Source organism: Tachyglossus aculeatus, chromosome 2, assembly GCF_015852505.1.
Source record: "Tachyglossus aculeatus isolate mTacAcu1 chromosome 2, mTacAcu1.pri, whole genome shotgun sequence".
Taxonomy (NCBI): domain Eukaryota; kingdom Metazoa; phylum Chordata; class Mammalia; order Monotremata; family Tachyglossidae; genus Tachyglossus; species Tachyglossus aculeatus.
The window spans coordinates 41021180-41041368 of record NC_052067.1 but is presented as its reverse complement, the minus strand read 5'-3'; the positions used below and the strand labels follow the sequence as shown (position 1 = coordinate 41041368).

The window sequence follows — 20189 nt, the reverse complement described above, 5'->3', positions numbered from 1 at the left end:
CTGTTGCACTCTCCCAAGCTTTTAGTGAAGTGTTTTGCGCACAGTTAAGCACTCAATAAGAGTAGCAGCATGGCCCAGCAGAGAGAGCATGGGGCCGGGAGTCAGAGGATGATCTGGGTTTTAACTCCAGCTCTGCCACGGTTGTGTGACCCTGGGCAAGTCATTTAACTTCATTACACCTCAGTTACCTCCTCTGTAAAATGGGGATTAAGTCCGTGAACGCTATGTGGGACAGGGACTGTGCCCAACCTGATTAGCTTGTATCTATCCAGGTGCTTAGTACAGTGCCTAGCACATACTAAGGACTTGATCAATACCTTTAAAAAATATCATTGATTTTCTTGTCTTATGGGGTCAAGTCATTTTCAACCCATAGCGACACCACCGACTCACCTCTCCCAGAACGCGCCGCTCTCCATCTGCAATCGATCTGGTAGTGTATTGGTAAAAACGTGGAAGTGGTTTAACAATGCCACCTTCTGCAAGGTAAACTTGAGTCTCCACCCTCTACTCTCTCCGGTGCCACTGAGGCACAGCACAGGTGAGTTTTGACTTGTAGCAGATCGCCTTTCACTCGCTAGCCACTGCCCAAGCTAGGAATGGAAGGGGTAGGCCTCTGCTTGACCCTCCCTCCCGTAGCCGAGACTGGTAGAGGACTGGAAACTCTCCAGGTGTGGCCTTGAGAGGGGATCGTTGATTTAGCACCTCCAGAAAACTGGTGTCTCTATTAATCATTCATTCAATCATATTTATTGAGCGCTTACTGTGTGCAGAGCACTGTACTAAGCGCTTGGGAAGTACAAGTTGGCAACATAAAGAGACGGTCCCTGCCCAACAGTTAATCCTTACGTAGTTCTCCAGGCTGTACTGAACGGGAAGAGTGGGACAGAAATCATTTTGTGGGCTGGTACGTTTTTGATTCCCATTTGCAAGACTTCTATATTAGATCAACTGTTTAACCTGCCTTTCCCTCCCACCGTGTTTCGGACTTTAGCTCCCAAGATAAAGGCATAACTCACCACAAGGCAGGGAACATTCCATTTATTCCATGAATTGTAGCAGTTAGCAGAATGGTCACATATAAGGTCACCACGGAAAAGGAAGGGGGAATAAAGAGCCAAGCAAATGGTAAGAGTACTTAAAGCACTCAAACTTCATGAGAAGCAGAGCAGTCTGCGGAGAGTTGAAGCTTAATGACTTCTAATTCCCCAGTAACCAAATGAGACAAGTACAGGCTTGGGGTTTTCAGTCTTTCTGGCTCTTTGCCGGAGTGGGAACCTCTCTATGTCATCTTCGAGCACTAACACTCGCTGGCAGGAATGTTCAGGGAAAGTGACCTGCTGCAATTTGTTGTGAAACATCCACTGGCTACAGGACAAGACAGAGAAGTGAAATCATTTTAATATCGGATCAGCAGGGCAGAATCAGAAAACAGAAGTCAGGAAACATTTTTTAAACATATTTTGGAAACCCCTACATCTGCACCGGTTAGTTTCAGGGACGGATTTTCACACCAAGAATTTCCTAAATACAATTTTAGAACACCAAATCTGCAGAGACGACAAAAATTATTTTTAATTGTTTTTTCCTTCTCGACGAACCACAATTTGCTGGCCCACTTGGGGAGGGCCTGGCGCTTTTAGGAGGAGTAATCATATTCCTCTGCACTGCGGCGCCCAAAATCCATCCAGCCTAAGTAGTCCCTGTCAGTTATCCTCTGAGTGGGATCCATCTTCTTGGGCTTTTTGAAGACTGGCTTTCTCTCAGAAGACCCTAAAGGGGTTGGGGGGAATCAAGGTGAGGAGAGGGGAAAGAAGCAGAAAGGTTAATAATAATAGTAATTATTATTGTGATGTTCTTTAAGTGCCAGGCACTGTACTAAGCACTGAGGTGGTTACAAGCAAATCGGGTTGGATACGGTCCCTGTCCCATGTGGGGCTCACAGTCTCAATCCCCATTTTACAGATGAGGTAACTGAGGCACAGAGAAGTGAAGTGACTTGCCCAGGGTCACACAGAAGACAAGTGGCAAAGCCAGGATTAGAACCCATGACCTTCTGATTTCCAGACCCGTGCTCCATCCACTATACCATGCTGCCCTATGGGGTGAGAACCTTCACTGGTCACAGCTTAGACAGTAGGGTTCCTGCTGTTCTTTCTCTAAGGGTAGACATTGCAAATTCCCCGATGTTGGGTAGGGATTGTCTCTATTTGTTGCCGAACTGTACTTTCCAAGCGCTTAGTACAGTGCCCTGCACACAGTAAGTGCTCAGAACAGTGCTTTGCACATAGCAAGCGCTTAATAAATACCATCGTTAGTACTATTATTAAATACGATCGAATGAATGAGTTCCCCCAAATCGCTGCTCTCTGGGGTTTCATTCATTTAGCCAATCGTATCTATTGAGCACTTACTCTGGGAAGAGCACTGCACTAAGCGCTTGGGAGAGTACAATACAACAATAAACTGACACATTCCCTGCCCACAGCGAGCTTTACATTTGGGTGGCGGCAATGGGAAGGGCTTTTCTCGGACCATCGGGGAAGTGGCCAAGGAATATTCTAGCTGAAACTCTACTGTGCCATCCTCGTGCTTGGATTTCTAATCTTTATTCACCCCCTCCCTCAGCCCCACAGCCCTTTAGTACATGTCAGTCAGTCAATCATATTTATTGAGCGCTTACTGTGTGCACAGCACTGTACTAAGCACTTGGGAGAGTCAATATAACACTATAACAGGCACAATTCCCTGCCATAATTTATTTTAATGTTTGCTTCAATCAATCAATCAATCAATCGTATTTATTGAGCGCTTACTGTGTGCAGAGCACCGTACTAAGCGCTTGGGAAGTACAAGTTGGCAGCATCTAGAGACGGTCCCTACCCAACAGTGGGCTCACAGTCTAAAAGGGGCAGATGGAGAACAAAACCAAACATCCTAACAAAATCAAATAAATAGAATAGATATGTACAAGTAAAATAGAGTAATCAATCAATCAATGAATCGTATTTATTGAGCACTTACTGTGTGCAGAGCACTGTACTAAGCGCTTGGGAAGTCCAAGTTGGCAACATCTAGAGACGGTCCCTACCCAACAGTGGGCTCACAGTCTAGAAAGGGGGAGACGTAGAACAAAACCAAACATGCTAACAAAATAAAATCAATAGAATGGATAGGTACAAGTAAAATAAATAAATAAATAGAGTAATCAATCAATCAATCATATTTATTGAGTGCTTACTGCGTGCAGAGCACTGTACTAAGCGCCTGGGAAGTCCAAGTTGGCAACATCTAGAGATGGTCCCTACCCAACAGTGGGCTAGACAGTGAACTCTCTGTGAGCGGGGAACATATCATTCAATCAATCATATTTACTTAGTGCTTTCTGTGTGCAGAGCACTGTACTGAATGCTTGGGAGAGGATAATAGATTAGAGTTGGTAGACACATTCCCTGCTCACAGCGAGCTTACTGTGGAGAGGGAGAGACAGACATTAATAGAAATAAATGATTCTGTCATATTGTACTTGCCCGTGCTCTTAATACCGTGCATCATTGATGACTGGTCAATGTCAACCCAACCCGCCATGTTGTGTTGGAGTCAGAAGACCAGAAACATTCATTCAATCGTATTTATTGAGCGCTTACTGTGTGCAGAGCACTGTACTAAGTGCTTGGGAAGTACAAGTTGGCAACATACAGAGATGGTTCCTATCCAACACCAGGCTCAGAGTCTAGAAGCAGCATTGCCTAGTGGAAAGAGCATGGGCCTGGGAGTTGGAAGGGCCTGGGTTCTAATCGCAATTCTGCCACTGTGTGACCTTGGGCAAGTCACTTAACTTCTCTGTGCCTCACTTCTCTTGTTCGCCCTCCTATTTAGACTGTGAGCCCCATGCAGGACAGGGACTATGTCCAACCTAATTCACGTGTATCTACCCCAGAGCTTAGAGGCACTTGTGTGTATATATATAATAATAATAATGTTGGTATTTGTTAAGCGCTTACTATGTGCAAAGCACTGTTCTAAGCACTGGGGTAGATACAAGGTAATCAGATTGTCCCACGAGGAGCTCACAGTCTTCATCCCCATTTTCCAGATGAGAGAACTGAGGCCCAGAGAAGTGAAGTGACTTGCCCAGAGTCACACAGCTGACAAGTGGCGGAGCCGGAATTTGAACCCATGACCTCCGACTTCGAAGCCCGGGCTCTTTCCACTGAGTCAAGCTGCTTCCCATATAATTCTATTCATTTTTATTAATGATGTGTATATATCTAAAATCCTGTTTATTGATAATCATGCTACTGATGCCTGTTTACTTGTTTTGATGTCTGTCTCCCCTGTTCTACACTGTGAACCCATTGTTGCTGAATCGTACTTCCCAAGTGCTTAGTATAGTGCTCTGCACACAGTAAGCGCTCAATAAATATGACTGAACGATTGATAAATGAAAGGCGCTTAATAAATAAAGAAAGAAAAGGTGTGAAGTACAAGGTGTCGCAAAAGTAGAACTTGGGGGGCAATTTGCACTAGTTTACTGTTTTGCCTCAGCAGTGCTGGAGACCTGAACTGACCAAATCTTCAAAGGAAACTCTGCTGGGACAGAGATTAGAAAGCCGGAAGCCCTTGCACTGGAAGAAGAACTGCCACATAGAAAGGCAATCAACCAATCAATCAAACGTATTTATTGAGCGCTTACTGTGTGCAGAGCACTGTACTAAGCGCTTGGGAAGTACAAGTTGGCAACATTATAGAGACGGTCCCTACCCAACAGTGGGCTCTCAAAATGGCTTAATGAGTGGCGTAATGCCCTGAAATTCTCAGGGCATCTGGGACCTCAGGCTCTGCCATCCTCCCTTCCTCCAGGCTAGTTCCCCGAGGAACGGTTGGTTCGGCAAATGCCGAGACGGCGGGAGGCTTTCCCTTCTTTTTCACAATAGGAGGAAAGAAGGGGAACATGAATTTGAGAAATGGAACTTCCTAGCTCTCTATCAGGAGCCCCAGACTGAGCCCCTTCCTTCCTCTCCCCCTCGTCCCCCTCTCCATCCACCCCATCTTACCTCCTTCCCTTCCCCACAGCAACTGTATATATGTATATATGTTTGTGCATATTTATTACTCTATTTATTTATTTATTTATTTATTTTACTTGTACATATCTATTCTATTTATTTTATTTTGTTAGTATGTTTGGTTTTGTTCTCTCTCCCCCCTTTTAGACTGTGAGCCCACTGTTGGGTAGGGACTGTCTCTATATGTTGCCAATTTGTACTTCCCAAGCGCTTAGTACAGTGCTCTGCACATAGTAATCACTCAATAAATGCGATTGATGATGATGATGATGATGAGGTGGGCCCCATCCCTCTGTACTCCTTCATCATTATCATCAATGGTAACTATTGAGCACTTACTGCGTGCAAAGCACTGTTCTGTTATAGTGTACTCTCCCAAGTGCTTAGTACAGTGCTCTGCCCACAGTAAGCACTCAGTAAATACAACTGACTGACTGACTGATCGCTTGGGAGAGCACAGTACAACAGAGTTGGTCGACAATGAGCTTACAGTGTAGAGGATAACCATGAAGCAGCGTGGCTCAGTGGAAAGAGCAAGGGCTTTGGAGTCAGAGGTCATGGGTTCAAATCCCGGCTCTGCCAATTGTCAGCTGTGTGACTCTGGGCAAGTCACTCAACTTCTCTGTGCCTCAGTTACCTCATCTGTAAAATGGGGATTAAGCCTGTGAGCCCCCCGTGGGACAACCTGATCACCTTGTAACCTCCCCAGCGCTTAGAACAGTGCTTTGCACATAGTAAGCACTTAATAAATGCCATTATTATTATCCAGCACTTAGAACAGTGTTTTGCACATAGTAAGTGCTTAACAAATGCCATTATTATTATTATTTGTTAAAGAATCTACTATGATGATGATGGCATTTATTAAGTGCTTACTATGTGCAAAGCACTGTTCTAAGCGCTGGGGTGGTTACAAGGTGATCAGGTTGTCCCACGTGGGGCTCACAGTCTTCATCTCCATTTTACAGATGAGGTAACTGAGGTACAAAGAAGTTAAGTGACTTGCCCAAAGTCACATAGCTGACAATTGGCGGAGCCGGGATTTGAACCCATGACCTCTGACTCCAAAGCCCGTGCTCTTTCCACTGAGCCACACTGCTTCTCTAAAAATAATAATAATGATGGCATTTGTTAACCCCTTACTATGTGCAAACCACTGTTCTAAGCGCTGGGGTGGTTACAAGGTGATCAGGTTGTCCCACGTGGGGCTCACAGTCTTCATCTCCATTTTACAGATGAAGTAACTGAGGCACAAAGAAGTTAAGTGACTTGCCCAAAGTCACACAACTGACAATTGGCGGAGCAGGGATTTGAACCCATGACCTCTGACCCCCAAGCCCCTACTCTTTCCACTGAGCCACGCTGCTTCTAAACACTGTACCAAACAAGAGAATTATCTTGTAATTATAAGACACAGTTCCTATTTCACATTGGGCTCACAGTGTAAGGGGGAAGAGAGAGAGAAGAGGTATTTAGTCCTCGTTCTCAGAAGAGGAAACTGAGGCAACGAGAAGTTGGAGAAGCAGCATGGCTTAGTGGATGGAGTGGCCATGCTTACCCAACAGATGAGTATTTTGCACTCATGTCCAGTAAATTCTGTCGACTGACAGATCAATTGGATCCTTGTAGCTTACTGCTCCTCACAGGGCAACATCCTATATAGGCCTTTGGGATGTGTGAAAAGCTATTAGTTAAGTCTCTGAAGCTGTGATTTTAGTGTTTTAACTCCTATCCTGACATCTCTGGATCAAACATTAGTGAATTATTCACTTGGTGGATTTGCCCACTGAAGATTTTAAGAATAATAATAATAATGGCATTTATTAAGCACTTACTATGTGCAAGGCACCGTTCTAAGTGCTGGGGAGGTTACAAGGTGATCAGGTTGTCCCACGGGGCGATCACAGTCTTCATCCCCATTTTACAGATGAGGGAACTGAGGCACAGAGAAGCTAAGTGACTTGCCCAAAGTCACACAGCTGACAATTGGCGGAGCCGGGGTTTGAACTCATGACCTCTGACTCCAAAGCCCTTGCTCTTTTCCACTGAGCCACGCTGCTTCTCTAGAACAGGTGCCAGTCTGCATTAATTCCCTTAAACTCTCTCCTACCCAGGAGTGAATATGGAGAACATTTCTTACTGGTACAATCAATCGATTAATCCATGGTATTTTTGGAGCTCTTACTATGTGCAGAACACTAATCTAGGCATTTGGGAGAGAATGATATAAGAGAATGAGCAGACACGTTCCCTGTTTTTAACACCAAGGTAGGAGGCTGGTGTTGATGAGATGCATTTGATGTCACATTTTGGTTAACTCCAAGGTTGGAAACCCCTAGGAAAGATGTTCTATGCCTCTCTGCAGCCGCATGGGAGAGGGCGAGAGGGCGAGAGAGAGAGAGAGAGAGAGAGAGAGAGAGAGAAAGAGAGAGAGAGAGTGCCTGCTTTTTTTTTAAAAAAAAACCTAGTATTTGCTAAGCACTTCCTATGCGCCAGGCACTGTACTAAGTGCTGGGGTAGATAGAAGCTAATCAGGTCGGACACAGTCTCTGTCCCAGGTCGGCCTCGCAGTCTTCATCCTCATTTTACAGATTTCATTACTCTATTTATTTAACTTGTACAAATGTACTATTCTATTTATTTTGTTAATGATGTGCACCTAGCTTTATTTCTATTTATTCTGATGACTTGACACCTGTCCACATGTTTTGTTTTGTTGTCCGTCTCCCCCTTCTAGACTGTGAGCCCGCTGTTGGGTAAGGACCGTCTCTATACGTTACCAACTTGTACTTCCCAAGTTCTTAGCACACAGTAAGCGCTCAATAAATATGACTGAATGAATGAATGAGGTAACTGAGGCCCAGAGAAGTGAAGTGACTTGCCCCGGGTCATCCAGCAGATAAGTGGTGGAGCTGGGATTAGAACCCAGGTCCTTCTGAATCCCTGGGAGCTCTATCCATTAGGCCACACTGCTTCTATCTTGGTGCATCTGTGTTGCCCACAGGAAGGTGGGCCGGGCACTCCGTCTACAAGTGGCAAGAGGCAAGCGCTTAGTACAGTGCTCTGCACATAGTAAGCGCTCAATAAATACAATTGACGATTGACGAAGAGGGGCAGCTTTGGCCGTGCTGGGGACGGGCCAGCCGGGGACACGACCAGGCTGGAGAGGAGGGAGCGGCAATGTGGAGAGTGAATCCAGACAAGGTCCTGTGGATTAGGAATTAGTTTCCTATTCATCCTTCCTTCTACTAGATTTAGGTTTTGACAAAGATATCCTTCACGTCTCTCTGCAGAATGTAAAATATTCACTTTTTAAAATCAAAGAAATTAGATCAGTAACTACCAATTAGATCAGTCAATCTATTTCCCCAGGGAGGGTACAGAAACTAGCAATTGTTCATCTCGTTTTTCTGGCTTTAAAAAATGAGATTCTTCCACTCATTTTTTTTTTTTTTGATAAAGCCATTTGAAACTAGATACGGCAAAGACTCTCAACCCTCTCCCCCTACCCGGCTCAAATAATAATAATGATGGCATTTGTTAAGCACCTACTATGTGCCAAGCACTGTTCTTAGCGCTGGGGGAGATACAAGGTAATCAGGTTGTCCCACATGGGCTTACAGTCTTAGTCCCCATTTTACAGATGAGGTAACTGAGGCACAGAGAAGTGAAGTGACTTGCCTAAAATCACACAGCAGACAAATGATGGAGCCAGGATTAGAACCCATGACCTCCAACTCCTAAACCCGGGCTTTTTCCACTGAGCAACACTGCTTCTCTGGCCCCTCTACCCAATTTCATCATCCCTGTTGGGGAGGATCACTTTTTTGCTTGTCTCTGTTGCTAGTAACCTTCGAGTCATATTTGATTCTTCCATTTCCATTGACCGCTACCTAGCCTTGTTCCTTATTCCAGATTCATTCCTTCATTCATTGGATCTGTCTCTTCCTCACTGCTCTCCCAGTCCCAGCCCAAGCCCAAGGCTTTTCCACTTCAAGTCTGGACTCTTCCTCACGGCAACTCCTGCTACGCCCATTCGGGATCCTCGCCCCAAAGCTGGCAAACCTACAAAACGGCATGGCCTAGTGAAAAGAGTCCGGGTCTGAAGGTCAGAGGACCTGGTTTTTAATCCCACTCTGCCTGCTGGGTGACCTTGGGCAAGTGGCTTCACTTTTCTGTGCCTTGTTTTCCTCATCTGCAAAATGGGGCTTCAATGCCTGTTGTCCTTCCCACTTTGACTGTGAGCTCTGTGTGGGACAGGACTGGTGTCTGACAATAATAATGGCATTTATTAAGTACTTACTCTGTGCAAAGCACTGTTCTAAGCGCCGATTGAGCCAACTTGTACTTCCCAAGCGCTTAGTACAGTGCTCTGCACAAAATAAGCGCTCAATAAATACGACTGAATGAATGAATGAATGAACTTGTATTTACTTCAATGCCTGGCAGATTGCCAGCACTTAACAAAACACCACAGAAGCATTGCGGTCCAGAGGAAAGAGTACAGGTTTGGGAGTCAGAAGGGCCTGGGTTTTAATGCCGGCTCTGCCACATGTCTGCTGTGTGACCTTGGGCAAGTCATTTAACTTCTCTTGTGCCTCAGTTACCTCATCTGTAAAGTGGGGATTGAGAGTGTGAGCTCCATGTGCGACAGGGACTGTATCCAGTCTGATTAACTTGTATCTATCCCAATGCTTAGAATGGTGCTTGGCACATAGTAAGCCCTCAAAAAGTACCATTATTATTATTATTATTACCAAAATTACTATTACGATCTGCCATCTTCTGAACCTGTTATTCCTTCTCCCACTGTCCAATCACTTCTCGTGGGAGAACTCCCTCCTTCAAAACTTTACAGAACTCTGCTTAAGACTCTCCTCTTCCAAAAAGCCATTCCTAACTGAACTCTCTCTGCCTCCCAACATTCCAATAACCCTGACTCCTCTCCAGTGCCCAAGCAATTCTGTCCATCCAATCCCTCTTTTCCAAGCTACATATATGAACCTATGAAGATGCATCCAGGACTTGTGTTTTTCTATGAAGTTTTTAGGTATACAGCCATGTTTCTCTGTCCCTTCGAACTGTAAGCATCCAGAAAGCCAAGACTAGCCATTACTTATAATAATAATAATATAATATAATAATGGCATTTGTTAAGCGCTTACTATGTTCTAAGCGCTGAGGGGGATACAAGGTGATCAAGTTGTCCCACGTGGGGCTCACAGTCTTAATCCACATTTTACAGATGAGGTAACTGAGGCTCGGAGAAGTTAAGCGACTTGCCCAAGGTCATGCAGCAGACGTGGCGGAGCTGGGATTCGAACCCATGACCTCTGACTCCAAAGCCCGTGCTCTTTCCACTGAGCCATGCTGCTTCTCTGCTTCTCTACTTCAACCCTCCAACCATCTACCCCATGTTCTCCACATCCCAGGGCAGCAATAAATGTTGACTGACTCTCTGCCAAGCTGGTAGAAATTTCCAGATAGGTCATCATCCATTTCTCAGTTTTGTCGCATGCATGAGCATACTCCATTGATCCTGAGAGTAGTGGTCAATAGGATCATTTTAAAAATGATTTTGAGAAGCAGCATGGTCTAGTGGAAAGAGCAAGGGCCCGGGAGAGCTGGGTTCTAGTCCCAGCTCTGCCACATGTCTGCTGTGTGACTTTGGGCAAGTCACTTATCTTCTCTGTGCCTCAGTTTCCTCATCTGTAAAAAAGGTATTAAATTTTGTGCCCTCCTACCTGGACTGTGAGGTGGGACAGGGACTGTGTCCATCTGTGCCCTAGTAGCTACCTCAGGGTTTAGAACAGTGCTCGGCACATAATAAGAACTTAACAAATACCATTAAAATTTAAAATATTCTGGTGTTGATCTGTTTTCTGACCTAGAGCTTTTAAAAAAATGTGGTCATGTCCCTCTGTGAAGAGAGATGCTATTTTTGTGAATGGTTCCCTTAAAGAATGCTTCTCTTTTCAGAAGAAAGACAGAAAAATAAGAATATCAGGAACCAAAACACTGTTTGAAAGGTACATTCTTGGGAGAGTTGTGGGGGATTGTAGAAAAAGCCCCCCATAATTTCTATCAGGCCCTCCTCTCATTAAACCCAGCCAAAAATGTGAAATATGGATCAGAACTGAGAAGCAGCATGTCCTATTAGAGAAAGCAAGGACATGGGAGTCAGAAGGACCTGTCTTCTAATCCCAGCTCTACCCCCTTGCCGCTGACTGACCTTGGGCAAGTCACTTAACTTCTCTGTGCCTCAGTTACCTCACCTGTAAAATGGGCATTAAGACTGTGAGCTCCAAGTGGGACATGGACTATATCCAAGCTGATTAGTTTGTAAATACCCCATTGCTTAGTACAGTGCCTGGAACATAATAAGTGCTTAACAAGTACCATAAAAAAAGAAAGAAACCCTAAAAAACAGAAACATCAAAATAACTTTAAGGGATCTGAGGTCAGCTCACAGGCACTATCTGAATTTGTCTTGTCTTGTGCCGTCGAGTCATTTCCGACCCATGGCGTCTCCACGGACACATCTCTCCCAGAACGTCCCACCTCCATCTGCAATCGTCTGGTAGCATAACCATAGAGGGTTTTTTTGGTAAAAATATGGAAGTGGTTTATCATTACCTTCTTCTGTGCGGTCAATTTGAATCTCCACCCTAGACTCTCTTCCATGCCCAGCACAGGGGAGTTTTGACTTGTAGTAGATTGCCTTCCACTCTCTAGCCACTGCCCAAGCTAGGAATGGAATGGATAGGCCTCTGCTTCACTCTCCGTCCCATAGCTGAGACTGGTAGGATACTGGAAACTCTCCAGGTGTAACACTGAGAGGAGCCACTGTAAACTGCACATCCATAATTAAAAAACGCATGATTAACTGTGGTTCCTTGTCAGAGTAGCCTGAAGCTGTTACAGTCTATCACATCAGCATGGCTCAATGGAAAGAGCCCGGGCTTCAGAATCAGAGGTCGTGGGTTCAATTCTCGGTTCCGCCAACTGTCAGCTGTGTGACTTTGGGCAAGTCACTTAACTTCTCTGTGCCTCAGTTACCTCATCTGTAAAATGGGGATTAAAACTGTGACTCCCCCCCGTGGGACAATCTGATCACCTTGTAACCTCCCCTGTGCTTAGAACAGTGCTTTGCACATAGTAAGCACTTAACAAATACCATTATTATTATTATTATATCATAGATTTCTTCTGAACTGGAAGAACTGGCTGATGAATGACTTCCCAGCTCTCTCAGAACTACTGGGGCAGATCTTGTCGAAAACCCTGCCCTCTCTGGATTCCCTCCCTGCACCACCAGAGTCTAAGACAAGACTTTTCCAAGTGCTTAGTACAGTGCTCTGCACACAGTAAGTGCTCAATAAATACGATTGAATGAACAAATAAGTGAATGAAGGGGAGGTGCTTGGTGTAGCAGCAGGATATTCTTGCAACTCTGGGATCTACCTACTCCCACTCCCTTCTGCATCGTCGTTGCACTTGGAATTTCTCCGGAATTGCACCCTTGAGTCACCCCTCCCTCACCACCACAGCATTTACTCTCTTATCCATACTTTATTTCTATTAATGTCTGTCACCCGGTCTAGACTCTAAGCTCCTTGTGAGCAGGGAACATGTCTACCAACTCTGATATATTGTAATAATAATAATAATAATAATGGTATTTGTCAAGTGCTTACTATGTGCCAAGCACTGTACTAAGCACTGGGGTAGATACAAGGTAATCAGGTTGTCCCCCGCGGGGCTCATGGTCTTAATCCCCATTTTACGGATGAGGTAACTGAGGCATAGAGAAGTTAAGTGACTTGCCCAAGGTCATACAGCAGACAAGTGGTGGAGCGTGATTAGAACCCATGTCCTCTGAGTCCCAAACCCGGGCTCTTTCCACTAAGCCACGCTGCTTGCACTCTCCCAAACACTCAGTTCAGTGCTTTGCTCTTAGTAAGCACTCAATGAATACTACTAATACTACTCATTAATTGATTGCTCTTCACTCAGTAAGCACCCAGTAAATATGATGGATTGATTGAGTGATTAATTGATTGACTACATAGAGAGACAAGCAAGAGGGAGGGGGTGGTGGATATAAGTTCCAGGGAAGCTTCTGAAGGTGAGCATAACTCACAATTAATCAGAGAGGAGGCCACAATTGCTCAGACTGAGAGATGGCACAAAAAATTGCCGAGAAAACTCACTGATTGCCAAATGTGATTTTTAAGCTTAAGTCTAAGCATTTGCTTTTTATTCACTGCAACCCTAGTCCCACAGCCCTGATATCCATATCCTTAATACTCTATCATTTCTCTTTCTGAAAATTATATTAATGCCTATCTCCCTCTCTGGTCTGTAAACTGCTTGTGGACGGGGACCATGTCTGGCGACTCTGTTATACTCTCCCAAGCGCTTAGTACAGTGCTCTGCACACAGTGAGAGCTCAATAAATACAATTGATTGATTGATTATGATAACAAGCGGTCCACTGATTGCTGGTTTAGCATCTTTAAACATAAAACACTTTACAGGGGTATTAGAAGCCAAACTTGTGGAAAGTCTCAAGATATGGCAAATGTTATGTCCTGAGAGATCAGAGAATTAACCAAACAGTCAATCAATCAATCGAAGTTATTGACCACTTACTGTGTGCAGAGGATTGCTCTAAGTGCTTGGAAAACTACAACATAACAGACACTTTCCCTGATCACATCGAGCTTACAGTCTAGAGGGGGGAGACAGGCATTAATATAAATAAATAAATTGTGATACGTACATAAGTGCTGTGGGGCTCAGGGATGGGAGGTGAATAAAGGGAGAAATTCAGGGTAATACAGAAGGAAGTAAGAGAAAAGGAAATGAGGTCTTAGTCAGGGAAGGCCTCTTGGAGGAGATGTGCCACACTAAATCTCTTTAAAAACTATGTTTTAAGAATTGTAGAATTGGTTAGTCTACCCCACTTGATTGGGTATGTGGGATGCTTCCCCCTCTTAGACTTCCCCCTTTTAGACTGTGAGCCCACTGTTGGGTAGGGACTGTCTCTATATGTTGCCAACTTGTACTTCCCAAGCGCTTAGTACAGTGCTCAGCACACATTAAGCGCTCAATAAATGCAATTGATGATTAACGATTCAAACATGGACTGATTCCCCTGATTCTTGCAAAAGATTTACAGTTCAGCAAAAAGGAATCAATGCTCTCAACATTTGGTATTCACTGCACCCTCAGCCCCACAGCACCCAAGTACATATTTACATAAATACAATTAAATGATTTAATTATATTAACGTCTGTCTCCCCATCTAGACTGTAAACTGTCACGGTCAGGGAACACGTCTTCCAACTCTGTTGTGTTGTATCAGGGAATGCGTCTTCCAACTCTGTTGTGTTGTACTCTCCCAAGTGCATAGTTCAGTGCTCTGCACATGGTAAGTGCTCAATAAATATCATTGCTTGATTGACTGATTGGTAGGAAAATCTTTGATCGTAAGAGTCGGGAGCTGCTGTAATATGTTGCCAGTAGAAGTTGTGCTGTTTCCTTATCTGGGAATAAACTAATCAGCTACCAGACTGGGTTAATATAAAGTGAAACAACCCAAAACATTGCTTTCCAATGATTAAAAAAAAATACATTATAAAATATTGTTCATTCTGTCTCCCCTTTCCAAAACCTTTGGTACATGGATTTCAAGTTCATAGTATCTGATGTGCATCATGCGTTTAAAAAGGAAACTTATGAATAAACCTTTTGTTTCCACAAAATCTAGAGGAATAAAATGGTTAAACGTATCTGATGACATATTACTCAATGATGTGAAGTTGATGTACAAACAGACCTGTTTCAAATAATTGCCAAGCTTTTCAAATTACAAGGAAGCAAAATATTTTACTAGTGCTTTTTTCCGTTTCAGAGAATTTGAGTACTGTATTCGCTCTGCAATGCACCTAGTGGATGCTCAATGAATATTAATTTTAATGAAGGTCTGCAGAGCCCTTTTCCACAGTGTTTTGGGTTCAGAGCATAAAGCTATTTTTCAAGTACCCCACATGATCAAAATGTTCATTACTGCTGTCTGAGAGAATCTCTGCTCAACAAGTAAAATCATTCAATCAATCAGTGGTATTTAATTGAGTGCTTTTTGTGTGCGGAGCACTGCCTGGGAGAGTAAAATAAAACTGTTGAATATCAAGTTATTTCATTCGAGCAGAGTTTTACAGGTTTAGCTGGGCCTTTCAGTAGAATGCCATACTGACTCTTTTCCCTTGGGTGAAATTATATAAGCACTTGGCTACTTAAATAGAAAATGCACTTATTCTCCTCTCTTTCACACTTTGCGGCAAAAATATTTTTAAATTGTCCTCTTTCAACTGTTGTCATTTAGATACCATCTGGTGACTATTCCATGAGCTCAGCTTTGCCATACTTTTAAAGGGCATGAAAACAGAGCTCTCAGATGGTATGGAGAAAAGGTGTTGGAAACACTTGGAAATAACCCACATTGCTAGTGTATTTAGGGCAATAAAACACTTTGTTGAATGGTAATAACTGTGGGATTTGTTAAACACTTATTATAAGCCAAGCCCTGGGCGAGGTATAAATTAAAACGATTGGACAAAAATCTTATCCCACCATCTAAATGGGAAGGCCAACAGGCATTGAATCTTCATGTTAGGGATAAAGAAACTGAGATCCAGAGAAGTTAAGTGACCTGCTCAGGATCACAGAGCAGGCAAGCGGTGGAGCCGGGATTAGAACCCAGGTCTTCTGGCTCCCAGTCTCGAGTTCTTTCTACTAGGCCAAGCAGGTTCTTCTGGTTCTGATTTTTCTTTTGATGGTACTAGCATTTTCTCAGCACTGAAGATACCCTAACATTTACCTTGCACTATCATTTCTAAATAAGGGCTCAAGTCATAACTCAAAGATAGTTTCAGAGCATTAAACAAGTCAGTTTCACACTACATTTTTAAAAGCCTTTTTTCCACAAATGTTTCTCTAGCTGTTGACAACCGGATCCTCTAATTAGTCCTTTCCATCTGAAGAGACCCACAGACTTTATTAAAGCCTTTAAAATGGTTACATTGTGGGTTTTTTTCCTCTCTCAAATGCACAGAGAGCCCCATGCCTTCAGTGGAAAGATGGTACATCCTGATGCTTTCACAAAGCTCAAGGCAAAATCTTTCCCCATAAACAGCGATTTCGACCCGAGGCCTGCTACAGTGAATTCCTCAAGAGATTTGAAATGACCTGTTTTGGGCAGAATGGTGACAATCAGGAGGGAGGGGAGAGGGAGGAAGGGGAGAGAGGAAGGTTGTTACCTTTCCTGGCTTGCTGGATAAATCTGGCCAACAAGACCTGAGGATTGACTCTTTGGCTGGCTGAGAGTGGAGCCCGGGCATGGCGGTGGTATTCTGTCAGACTCTGCTCCAGTTCCTCCGCTGCTGGGTTACCATGACTGAACTCGGGAGTCTGCTGTCCGAAGGAATTTGCTGAGAGGACAGCCAGGACCACAAAGATGCAGATGCCACTGTACATTGCTGAAGGAGGAAAGGAATTGGGAGACCGTTAGGGAGAAGGACACGGTTAAGTTGGAATGCATTGCTTTCTGAGTCTTACATATGCAGGTGCAACTTGGATCCAAGAAGGGAATGGCTCAGGATTTATCCCCAGGTTTAGGCCTATAGATGAAGTGGGGGGATGAGACTGGTGATGGTGAAAAGTATAATCTCAATCCATGGCACCTGACAAGTCAGTCAGTCAGTAGTATTTATTGAATACTTACTGTCAGCCCTTGGGAGATTACAATACAACAATAAGCGGACACATTCCCTACCCACGACAAGCTTGTCTACAAACAGACATTCCTTTTTCAATGCTGGAGTTGGTGAGATAGCCAAATCTTAAATTCATTTTAGTTTTGGAAAGCCCAGCTCTGGGAGTAAGCAAGAGTTTCTCTTGTCAGCGAAAAAAAAAACCCTCAAATTCGGCAGGGGTTCCTAGAACTGAGTTTTAGGATCAAAAGAGATTCAATCACTCTGTTTGCAGAGAATGTACCCAAACTACTAGCAGAATGCTAGAAACATCTCCATTTCACCAAAGGGGGGAGTGGAAAGAGACGTAGAATGCAATATGTATTCCTCATGGAAATGATAAAATGAGGCAAGGTGCAATAAAGACTCATTCATTTCTGCTTTTCGGAGGCACTTTTAAGAGCGAGAAGTGGGATGATTTGTAGGGAAGTATTAATCCAGTTGAAAATACTGTACAGCAATGGGAAAGATTATATTTAAGGACATTTCAACTGATAACTCACCTCTGGGTTTAAACATTGAAAAGTCACACAAATGAAGTGTGCATTTTTGGGGAATAGGAAATGAGTCTCCAGTTTTGTGGTATAGCAACTGTGAAGAAAAACGCCTGACATTCTATTATTTCATGGCTCAAACAGGCCAGTTTCATGTTTCTATCACCTCCAGTGATTTGTTTGAAAAATAAATTTAAACTTTAAAATATTTTAGCTCTGTATTTTAAAAGGCTGCAGTGTATTTTATCTTGTTGAGATCTGGCTTAGAATCTTTGCTATTATTTTATTATTAAAACATCATCCTTCCACTTGAGAGATTAGAAGAATGAACTGAGGTGTAATGTTCTTAAAGACTGACTAAACTCTATAGTTGTAGTAGCAAACAGTAAGATAAACACCTTATAAAATACAATGTTCCTTTTAATTATCCTACAACAAGAACCCCTGTTCTTATCTGAAAAAAATTAGGTTTAAAGAGATCTTGGATTAAAAAAACCAACAATTTTAACTGTTCTCTATATTTACGTCCATGTACACTTGAGGTCTCACATTGAAATTAACCCAGGTTAAACTCAGATAGTTTATTTTAAGATACAGGGAGTTTTCTGCGAAGGTTAAAAATGGTCTGATAAATAAGATTAAAATCTTTTGGATGATGATATGACAACACTTTTTAAGATTTTAAGAACCTCCGTTTTTAATATTTATGTCCTTAAACTGGCCTCATGGAAGAGAATAAAGCATAAAAAATGCATGTTAAAATGAGATGAATGAGAAATAGACGAGTTGCACAGATCCCGATGCTAAGCAAAGATGCGATTAAGGGAAATTATAAACTCACCCAATCCTACCTTTAAATTAGTGGAGCACGTTCCTGTGTCAACTCAGACAGCCCTGGGTCCAGGTTAGATATGTTATGATGGCTTTGAAATGCTGCCTCTTAAATACTCCAGCTCGTGGCTTTGTAGTACTGTCATCTATTTACACAGTGCTGACGCAGATGAGGGATCAACACGTGGTCAGATCTATGCTATAGGGTCATAATAAATTCATCTTACTCCTGGGGGAGAAGGTTCCAAAATCTTCCATTGAAGAAAACACTTAACCCTTCCCTTGCTGAAGTTCATTCTATCTCTCTTTGGTCGGTCTCTGCTTTCCTCTAGGTTTTCTGGTCTCCATCTCCCTCCCTTCCTCCTCCTTCTTCCCCCCTCCTGCCCCCCATCCACTCCAAGAGTGATCCTGCCCCCCATCCACTCCAAGAGTGAGGACCACAGGGGAAAATTTCATTTATCCTGTGCACCACTTTTAGAGTTCCTCCTAAATCTGTACAAGCTACAGTAATTTTGATTAATGACAGGAATTTTAGGGGAATTCAGTTTTCTGCAAGGCCAGAGTAGTGGAAAACATTCAAGGCTGGCAGGAATGGGTTTCTGAAAGTTTAATGCAGGTAGGGAGTCTGAATTTCAGAACCAAATTCACTTTTGGACTTCCTCTCTTTTTTTGCTTCCACTTTCTGTCCCATCTGGTCACTCACCACAACCAGACCCCCAACAATGGAGTACAAATTAATCGAGTGGTGAATGAAAGTGTCTAAACTGATCTTTATTCTGCTGTTTCCTCTCTCTGTAATTTATTTTAATGTCTGTCTCCCACACTAGGCTGTAAGCTCCTTAAGGGCAGAGATCATATCTACCAATTCTATTGTACTGTACTCTCCCAAGTGCTTAGTGTACTGCAACTAGTCAACACTCAGTAAATATCACTGGTTCACTGATGATATATTTCAGGCTTTCAATGTCAAAGCCTTAGGTGACAGAGGCAGCACTGATAAGAGTTAAATTAAACCAGTCATGATCCCAAACAATATGGTGGTAGAAAGCTAAGTTTGGAAACTTTTGACACTTGAATCTTGTGGATTCTTTGAACATTTGAACAGGGAAAAAGAAACAATTTGTGGTGGAGACATTTCAGTGGGTGTGGAATCAGGCATCTGCCTTTGACCAGTTTCCTGGTGTACACTGAGGCGAACAAAGGGTCTAAGCAGGATATAAGTCTTCGGAGGGGCCTATTAAACCATTCGACCCACACTGGGTGGTTTTGGGGGAAGGTTAAATTTAGAAATGCAGCTACCTATTTCTCTATTACTCCTGGTCTTCCCAAACTGTAGCCAAATTACACTCAAGGCGGGGAGGAAGCCTTTAGATTGCTCCCAGGGGTATGAAACGAGTAACTCTAGGGCTGGTATCTTGTACAGCAAGTCGTGCTCTGGACCTCTGTTTTCCCATCTGTAAAATGGGAATAATATGTGCTTTTTAGATTGTGAGCCCCCTGAGATGTCTAATTCCCACCTGTATTTTTTCCAGCACTTAATATAGTGCTCTGCACACAGTAAGCACTTAATAAATACTGTTACTACTTTCCCTGCCACCGAAGGATGTGAGGACGATGGAGATTAAGGACCCTATCCTCACCCGTGCTTATGTGACTCTCTAGAAGAAAATTAGGTGCCCGGGGAGTTGCGGACAGAGCAGAGCACTAAATGAGTCACTGAGTAGACAGGTAGAATTACTGTTCCTACCTCATTACCTGGGAGAAATCAGAATTACCCCTCGGAAGGATGCTTTGATTTTCCTGGAAGAAATGGGCCCCTCCAAGTCAGGGTATAATTATTCTATTTTATTTCTCTGGCAACTCCGGTCTTCATGCAGCCACATTGTACTGTACGGATATTAGCCAAGAGTTTATCATTATTGTGAATCAATCAATCATTACTATTTATGGAGTGCCTAGAGAACAATAGAACTGAGTT

The 20189-nt window shown here is 43.3% G+C and overlaps 1 protein-coding gene and 1 non-coding gene across 3 annotated transcripts; both read right to left on the bottom strand.

The window, feature by feature from the left end:
* Positions 1 to 551: 551 nt before the first annotated feature.
* Positions 552 to 689, bottom strand: LOC119924424. Its single transcript, XR_005449138.1, has one exon. It is a non-coding gene; the product is annotated as a small nucleolar RNA SNORA7 (small nucleolar RNA).
* Positions 690 to 1025: 336 nt separating this feature from the next.
* On the bottom strand, positions 1026 to 18363 carry CCK (cholecystokinin). Of its 2 annotated transcripts, none has more exons than XM_038773011.1 (3): positions 18232 to 18363; positions 16395 to 16613; positions 1026 to 1773 (listed from the first exon to the last, which is right to left on the bottom strand). In XM_038773011.1, exons 2-3 carry the CDS (start codon positions 16609 to 16611, stop codon positions 1640 to 1642), a joined length of 351 nt encoding a protein of 116 aa, XP_038628939.1. In that variant the 5' UTR covers positions 16612 to 16613; positions 18232 to 18363; the 3' UTR covers positions 1026 to 1639. The 2 variants fall into 2 exon arrangements, with proteins under 2 accessions (XP_038628939.1, XP_038628949.1); XM_038773021.1 differs by having other exon boundaries at positions 18222 to 18346.
* Positions 18364 to 20189: the final 1826 nt, after the last annotated feature.

Bases quoted from the DNA above. Each gene is read 5' to 3' on its own strand.
- CCK (XM_038773011.1), bottom strand. From the start codon at position 16,611: ATGTACAGTGGCATCTGCATCTTTGTGGTCCTGGCTGTCCTCTCAGCA. The intron at 1,774-16,394 runs GTAACAACCTTC...CAACCCCTTTAG, and splicing joins TATCCAGCAAGCCAGGAAAG to GGTCTTCTGAGAGAAAGCCA.